Below are 9,237 nucleotides of genomic sequence, written 5' to 3'. Positions count from 1 at the left end.
CTAAATATGCACATACATTTATCACAGCATGGCTACATGTGATGACTATGATAACTGACTGACAAACCAGTGTACTAAAAACCTTTCAGCTACTTCTATAATAAACAATCTATTATGACTAATCACCACTAATCATAAAGTACAGTAATATTGATCATCCAATCACATAAGCCACCATTAAACACTCAATCATATACTCAGATTAATCAATCACATAGTATACAAAAATTTGCTAACCAATTACATATTAAGCAACTACTGATTAACCAATCACATAATATACTAACACTGATTAAACAATACAATCAACTCTGTAAAAGAAACACCAACTGAAAGATCACTCTAACTGTAATCAGGGGTGGACTGACAATACAGGGACCAAGGACTTATGGGGAGAGGGCCCTGTACACCAATGTAAGAAAAAAATATTTTTATTATACCAAATTAAAAGTTTAAAATAGAAATTGACTTTTACTTTTAAAATACTGTGTTCCCCATGGCATTTTGATGCTCCAGTTAATTAACCCTTTAAACACTGGAATGAACTATATAATGCATTTACAGTCATTGTGTTTACAAAAACTTCTAGTTTGAATACTTGTTTAAATCTGTTCTTAAGGTTTATATAATTAAAATCAACCTTGCACTAATATTAAATACACAAATTTTCTTTTACTTAAATTATAAAATGATTTTTTAAATTAACTAAAGTATAATATTAGATTACAATATGTAACACAAATTTCGTTCCTGCATAGTATGTGTTATTTCTTAATTGCTTATGTTGTAAAAGTACAGAAAATGGCCATTATTCCTTTCAAACTTTGCTTTTGTGACCTGGATAATGAAATTTAGAAATTAACCTGTTTTCTATGTAAAAATGGGCAAATTTGCACATTTTCATTTACATAAGGTCTGAATAAAACAACATATGAATCAGTATTTACATGTATTTTTACTAAAGTTATACAAAAATGAACAAAAATGTTTAGAAAAGTAGTTTTTCGAGACTTGCAACTGTAATGTGTCAGCCCCCAAATACAGTCTCTCATTATGTTTTCGTTATATGCTCCCAGGTCACAAAAGCAAAGTCTGAAGAGAAAAATAGGTATTTTCCATTTACTTTAGGCATAAGCAATTGGAAAATAACACTTTATGCCCAGGAACAAGAAAAAGTATAAATTGTGTTACATAGTGCTATTAATCTCTGTTCTAAAAGTACAAGTTTCTAATTGTAATTGTTACTGTGCATTTACCATTTGTAATTTAATTACTTTCAGTGTGAACATGATGCTTTTTTTTTTTTTAAATCAGCCTTTTATAATCATGAAGTAATTAATTTTTTTCTGATCTAATATTAGTATGATATGAAAATATCTTGTTCTAGGAAAATGCTTTTTTTTTTTGTGGGGGAGGAACATGAATGGATGAAGCTAAAAAATATAAATATAAGAATGGGGCTAAGAAATGCAAACAAGGACAAGAAAAGATTAAAAACTGATTAAAATTAGCATTTTTAAAAAATCATCAAGAGAAAAGGATAGTGATTTAGATACAGATACTTCCAGTACATTTGCTAAACCAACTGAAGAAACTAATATTATTTTACACTCAAATAGTCTGCTGTAAAAATTCTCAAGATTTGATCCTCAAATACTCCAGAAGAAAGTGTTGGTAGTAGTAGTAGTAGTTCAATAACTAAACAAAAAATAGTATTATACAAACACAGATCACATAAATAGTATTATACAAACACAGATCACATAAAAGTTATCTGTGAAAGTTTCCTGCTCAAATGCCCCAGAACTAAATGTCTTCCAATTCAACAAGAGATTTTTTAAAAACCCTAAAAATATTACAAAATAAAATTTCTGGACAAAAGTTCCAGAAATTCTAGAGTTACAAAAATATTCATGGTAATGATGTCAAGCACTCCTGGGTGACAGTAACAGTGAGAAAGTTTTACTTGCTCCTTTTGTTTAACATTTGCACCTGAAAGAAATCATGTCAATCAACTGATAACAGGGTGTTCAGACAGGAAATACACCACCACAAGATTATCTAAGTATGAAAAATCACTATGTCATCATGAATTAACACAAGCTTATTTCATGAACCTCAAAGAAAGAACAGATGAGCATGGATTGTGACATACTTAGCTGTTAGTCCAACAAAGCCAAGTGTTTCTAGAGTTGTATTACTAATATTTTCTTCACTGAATTTCAGACTCTGACATATCAAAGCAAATATTTGGAAGCAGCAGACCATATTGTAAATGGTGGAAATTTCTTGGAAGCCGTTAAAATCCACCTCAGAAAGATCACCTGAAATATATCACAGAGAAGGGAAAGAAGCAGGAACCATGAAAGACTGTTCAGAAAAGTGGTTACATTCCTAAGCATATAAACTGTCACTAAACTTCAATTTGATTGGAAATATGATCAAAAAGGTACTGTGGCTATGGAAGCTAAGAAGGCTGAATTTTATTCTTTATGAATGGATTGTACACAAGATATATCTGCTCATGACCAATATGCCTTTGTTCTAAGATATGTTGTAGTTTTCTATACCAAGAAAGACTTCTGTACTTCCTTAATATAACAGTCTATGATGGGAAAAGTTATACAAGCTCTTATTTTTGGGAAAACCTGATATATTACAATTTCTTCTATAATCAGTGATGTCGAGAAATTTCTTTTATAATTTTTTCATTGACAAGAAAAAGTAAAAATTTTGTTACACTGTTATTGTTCTCTGTTTTAAATAAGAGCTTCTATAACTTTTGTTGTCCAAGATCCAAAACCAAACTGGATTCTGCTGACAGTGTAGTTTTTACACATTTCTGAAAAGTAAGGAGAATAGTTCTGCCTCTCACAAAGATATATAGAAAGAATATCAAATTTGGATAACAATCAATTTAAAGAAATAACTGATGAGCCAAAGAGAGTTTTTACCTTCTAAAAATCTGTGAAGCAAGTCCAGAAATTGATTTTATTTCACCATAAAGAGTTGGTTTCATTTGATTCCAACTATAAACACTTGAAAAGAGGCTTGCATGATAGTGATGTCACAGTGACAAAAGATGATGTGCTGGGTGAAACTGCAGATGAAGTTAAACCACAACTTTATCTGCTCATGAAAGAAACTGTTCATAGAAATTGTTTTTCATACACATTTAAACTTTTATGCAGTTATGTTTTTCTACCTATGAAAACTAGTACAAGGCATACAAATATATCACACCACGTGGTGACACTTAATATTTGTGAGAAATGTTTTTCCACATTTAAGAGACTAAAAACTAATTGAAGATCACCAACAACTAAACGTGGAGGCACTTATGCCCACAGCAGCCAAAAAAGACTTATTAACTTACAGAACAAAAATAATATAACTGATAAATATGTGTCAACAACTTTGCTCTTTGTGTAATGATTTTGGTTGTTTTAACATCTAGCAGCTTTTTTACTTTAATAATAAAAACATTTTTGTTTGACTGTTGCTTTTTTAATTTTTTTTTTCTAGAAGGACCCCATTTTTGAAACTGATCACATCAAAAAAATATTGTTAGTCCACCTCTGGTCACAACATAAAACTCTTGTTGATTTTAACACAATGATTGATCAAAATTATGAGAAAAATGTTTATTTAATGTCAATATGACTGTGAAATGTTATTTAATAAACAATCTACTTATCTATTGCTAAGTACTTTTTTAACATGATTATGTATCTGGAATCCAGGCTATGGTGTTTACTCATCTACAATTTATACTACAATATTTATTTATTTTTGTTACTCATTCTTGAAGTTTCAGCACCATTGACCAGCAACCATACCTCAGGAGTGTCATGCCTTAATATCTATAGTGCTACCAGTCTATTTTCTTGTCTTTTTATTGGTCTATTAGGGCTTCTTAGGTAACTGACCCATTATGTAATGCAACATAGACTAGCTGCTGACCTTTAGCTTGTCTTTGATTGGACTTTTCAGTAGTTTGATAGAGAACACTGACCAGCATGCATGTTGTAGTTAGACCACTTGCTAACCTTTAACTTGTCTCCAATTGGCTCTTTATGCATTATACTTCTACAAACACCTACTGTGATATACCTCTTTCCTACATTCATACTCTTGGTTAAAAAAAATACAGATTAATGATTTGGACAGGTCAAGAAGTTTACAGAATAAAAACTCAAAACAATGAGCTACTAATATCACCTAAATACAGGGCAAAATGGTAAAACTAGTACTGACCACATTACCTGATTTGTAATAATAACACTATCTTACAATGATTCTTCAAAAAAGAAAATTTCAAAATCTATCTTCATGCATAATTATATCAACATTTAAAGTTTACAAAATATTACTTTTTAAGAAAACAAAAACACATAATTTACTTGTATTACAAATCAATTTCTAGCGTGTATATTCACCAATGATTTCAATCTGTGAAACTTTTCTTATTCGTTAATCATAGTTCCAGTATATCAATTTTTGGTATTTCAATGAACGAAATACTTCTCTAAGTTAAAAGTGAAAACTTATGTTTTTTACAAATGCTGATGTGGTTGTTAACTGTACTCAAAAGAACAATCAACTGTGTAAGTTTTCAGATTGGACATTTTCTAATAATGTGTCTGTTCAATGTACTCTTATCGTAGAAACTTTTCCCACAATTTGGACATTCAGGTCTTCTCTTCTTCTTCTTTACAACTTTTGGAGAAGTCATGCACAAACTGGATGGATCTGAAAAAGAAAAAGAAGAAAAAAAATGCTGCCAGCAGCTTTGAAAAAGTAATAATGACAAAATATATATATGTATGCATAAAAGTATCCGTTTCTATGCCGTACTTCCTGCATATACATAATAATACAATGTGGTTATTTTGGGAACAAGATTAAGACATTACATTTGCAGCCAATTAAACATTATGGTAAATATAAAGAAAAAACAGAGAGAACAAGGAAAAACTACAATTAAAAGAAATGTCAGTTTATTTACTATAAAAATCATGATTCAAAATTAATGAAAAACTTTCAGGAACACAGTTAATACAGCTTGATCACTTACTATGCATGAAAGTATACAATACACTGATAGATTATGCATAGAGGTACATTTACCAACATGGGATAATGGTTATTACACCTTATATATACATAAAGTGAACACAGATAGGATGGAGGGATATCAGTAAAGCACACAGATTTTTGAAACTTCTGTACATGAAGTAACCTTGACATTCATCACCTACCCATTACAGAATATGAAATAGAAACTATAAGACAAGAACTTATGAGACTTATTACTTTTATGAAAATGTCACCTACTATAATGAATGGAGCACTAGAATAAAACAAACATTGAAAAGTCAAAATTGGCAACTTAACATGCAAGAAATTTCCTTAACATACCCTATGTTAGACTTTTAATTTATATAATAAATCTTTTACCATGCTTGAAAGATTAACAGTTATGTGGTAAATGCTCTGAAATTTCATACCTGAATAACAGAACACAAACTATTAAATTATTTTGCTATTATTGCTTGCCATAAACAAAAGGATGGCTGGAAATTATGAAAATGTAAAGTTACCCATGAAACAATATCTGGTTTGAGTAGTCATGTCAAGCCACCATGTAACTCTTCCACTATTAGTGCTTATTATGAAATATGGAATAAATGGAAGACAAGATAATACACAATTAACCATGGGAGATAATTTGAAATATTAGGGATTTTGTTGATATGACACATTTGAAAATAGTTGATAGCAATTATAAATACAGTGAAGACATTATATAAAATAAGGTTACAAAGTTTAATATTGCCATGGGAAGCAACTTTGGAATGGTCAGGCTACTCCCACAGTTAATGTAATACACAATGAGAGCAAAGGATTGCTCTTCATAAAATATTTAAACATTTGAAGTTGTCAGATCAAATCGTGAACCATTTAAACTGCAGAGGTTGCATACACATAATGTAATGTGTTGAATTAAAAGAAGCAAGTTCTAATACATGCCATGAAAAAGCAGTCACGCCATGGCCTGACTGGCCTTACCACTTCCTATGACCCTGTTTCAGAAATAAATTATTTTATTTACAGTCTTAAAAAAAAAAAAAAATGAGAGAGAGAGAGAGAGAGTAACAGACAATTCTGCATTAGTCAAAATTATTTTGATATAAAGTGTAGAAATATTAAACTACAGCTATGATTTGTTCATGAGTAGAACTAACCTGGTAATACTGTCATATACAAATGCATATCTAGTATATCTTAGTAAAGTGAACATTCCTAATTTATGAAGAATTTTCATCACACAAGTTTCTACAGGTTTTTGTAGTCAAGGAAAGTAGCTAAGTTCCTTGTGTTTTACCTATCTATTTTCTAGATCTATATCTTTCATAGGAAAGATTGTGTAAAATAAGGTACACTATATTAAAGCAGACATATCTTTCCACTGGAATGTCAGGTTATACCTTGGAAATTTATCTTCCCTCATTTGTTTGAATGGAACCATCAATGATGTGGGAAGCACATGGGCAGAGAAAAGAATGGTGATATAGAACCTTGTACATAATGCTGTACTTTCTTAGTCCAGATGAAACTAGATAAGCTGATCTACTCTGGTTACTAGCTAAACTCTTCTAGTACAAGTTTCACTGTTCAATGCACTGATGGCTGTGAATGCATTTTTGAAAATTAAGATTGATTTTCACTTTCTTTAGTTCCTCTCTCACTAAAACCCAAAGTCAGAATTTAGATTCATTTCATATATTTTCTGAAGAAATTCTAGTTATTTATAAGAACTACCTGAAAGCTATAACTAATTGTATCATGATTAAGAGAACAACAACAACAAACAAAGTTGAATATCTTTCATACACAGAGATTCTGCAGTCAAAATTTTTATTACACTTTTACTGCTTTCCAATTATTGTTTTTAAAGATGGACAAAGAAACAAACCAGAAAAGCAATCTCTTCTCCACAATGCCAATTTTTAACCAAATTCAACTAAACATTCCCAAATTGTAGAATATTTTATGTTAAATTAAAGGAGTTCAGTTCTTCAACTTGACTCTCCCCTATCTGGCTAAGTGAATGGATAGAACAGGGCCAAAAACAGTCATCAGAGGATCTGAGAATCTATGTGATAACAAATGCTAAACAAACTAGGAGTTGAAAAGTGTAAATCAACTTAGCCAGTGTTACACAGACTCACAAATGGTATATACATAGCCAAGCTAGAAATAAATGCAAAATACTTAGAGTATGTTTTTATATGTTATGGCTATACAGGGGTTCCCCATTATACATTGTGATGCATTCCTGGAAAGTGGGATGTATGTTTGAAATGATGTCAAGTAACACAATCTTTATACGTGTATACTACAGTATACAATACGTAATATGGATGTTAAGAACATTAAAGGATTAAACACTGATTATATTTAATACTTATGAGTATTGTAGTGGTTGCAAGGCTTGTATGAGATGTGCAAATGAAGGTGATAGAGTCAGAATAACCAGAGGGCAGCTCCTCTGGTGAATCTTTTGTGAATGCTGTTGATTCTCCTTCCTGGATTGCTCGAGATGGCTTTCTCTCTCTCTTTTGAATCCAAAAACAGTCCAGTGTCAGTTGCACAGCCTTTTCTAAGTTCTGGTAAAATCCTTTGTAACACTACACTCCACCATTCACTATCCTGTTCATTTTAGAGCTGCATTCTCTGTTGGGATCATTACCACTAAAAATTTGCAGTGCAAGTTCTGAAAGCTCACCAAGCTATGTCTTGATTAATGGCTTCTAACTTTCTTCTTAGGGTTCCTAATCATCCTCTGAAATGACTGCTCTCTGCACCTCTAGCTATTGCAAATCCTCACTGTTTAGTTCCTCATTGTGCAACTCAATCACGTTGTCTGTGTGTTCCTTTTCCAGCCCATCAAAGCATCTAGACCAAGTTAAGGTTTTCCTTTGTCACTGTGGGCAGGGCATTTTAAAATACTGGAAAAAAAGTTAACACTTTATGGATACAGTTTCTTCCACATGCTATTCATGCACTTCTGAGACACCTCATACCAGGCTTGACTGACGCTACCAATGCAGATGAGAATGTTTAAGCCACACCAATATTCACAGTTGGCTTCTTACCACTGGTGGCTTTAAAGACCTGACCTAAGGTGGTATGCAGGTAATATGATTTAGATGTCTTGATGACACCTTGATCCATGAATTGTAGTAATAACATCATGTTAGAAGGGAGAAATACCACCTTCATGTTCTCACACAAGTCACCAATGTTCATTGAATGAGCAGGAGAATTATTAACAATGAAAAGAATATTAAAAGCCAGATTTTCCTTGACACAGTACTTTCTCCAAGCTAGGATAGCATGCAAGGTGACATTAAACAACAGAGTAGCTAGGCAGAAAATTTTTCAGCTGCAATCTCATCTGCACTAGCAATCTCACCAGTCACTCCAAAGTTCTGGTAATTGTAACAGCACTGAAAGTGATGAAACCATTCACAGCTAGCAATAAATGTAGCTAGACAGAAAATTTTTCAGCTGCAATCTCACCAGTCACTCCAAAGTTCTGGTAATTGTAACAGCACTAAAAGTGATGAAACCATTCACGGCTAGCAATAAATGTCTCTTCTTGTGATGATTCTCCTTTCTTAACCTCCAAATCATCATACAAGCTCCTTGGTTTGCTCTGTATCATCACCAAGGTAAGTGGTATTCTTTGTTGGCACTGATCATTAATCCACACTGACAGTAGCTGTTCCATATTCTCCATCACTGCACTTCTTGAGTAGCCAATCTTTCCAGCATTTAACGATATAATATTCCAAGCACTCACTTTGATACTGTTCAGCACTTCTATAAACCATTCTCACTGTGGTAGGGGTAAGGCCTACAGCATTGAAAATGTCCAGAGCCTGTTCACCTGCCTCAAAGCATTGTAAAATCTCCAGTTTAGTGACAAAATTAACTGTCTTCCTTGGCTTAATGGCAAAGAGCACTTTACTATTACAAGGTGACAACTTTGGAGCCATGTTGAAAGAGTGGAAACAAGGCTTTTCTGTAGCAGAAAATACAATGTGCTCAGACAATTGCATGCTAATACAATGTGTTTAGATCTGACAATGTCTTAATTAACTCTCTCTACACAGGCTTATCCAAACTGACTGACCACATGATATCTTTCCCATGGGAACAACGCTT

General features: G+C 32.3%; 1 protein-coding gene across 2 annotated transcripts in view; it reads right to left on the bottom strand.

Annotated features, from left to right (window-relative positions):
- Nucleotides 1–9,237, bottom strand: part of LOC143239677 (uncharacterized) — a 42,873-nt gene that overhangs the window by 2,018 nt on the left and 31,618 nt on the right. The window contains exon 5 of one of the 2 annotated variants that reach the window (XR_013021304.1): nucleotides 3,964–4,752. Coding sequence is in view for 1 of the 2 variants with exons in the window: in XM_076481032.1 (XP_076337147.1) it covers nucleotides 4,616–4,752 (137 nt within the window). In the remaining variant the exon portion in view is untranslated. Of the gene's footprint in view, nucleotides 1–1,015; nucleotides 4,753–9,237 lie in introns of those variants that run through there. The other variant, XM_076481032.1, reaches the window with a different exon arrangement.

This window comes from Tachypleus tridentatus, chromosome 13, assembly GCF_004210375.1.
Source record: "Tachypleus tridentatus isolate NWPU-2018 chromosome 13, ASM421037v1, whole genome shotgun sequence".
NCBI classification, from domain to species: Eukaryota; Metazoa; Arthropoda; class Merostomata; order Xiphosura; family Limulidae; genus Tachypleus; species Tachypleus tridentatus.
Note: the sequence above shows the minus strand (reverse complement) of the source record. Positions and strands in the feature narration are given on the sequence as shown.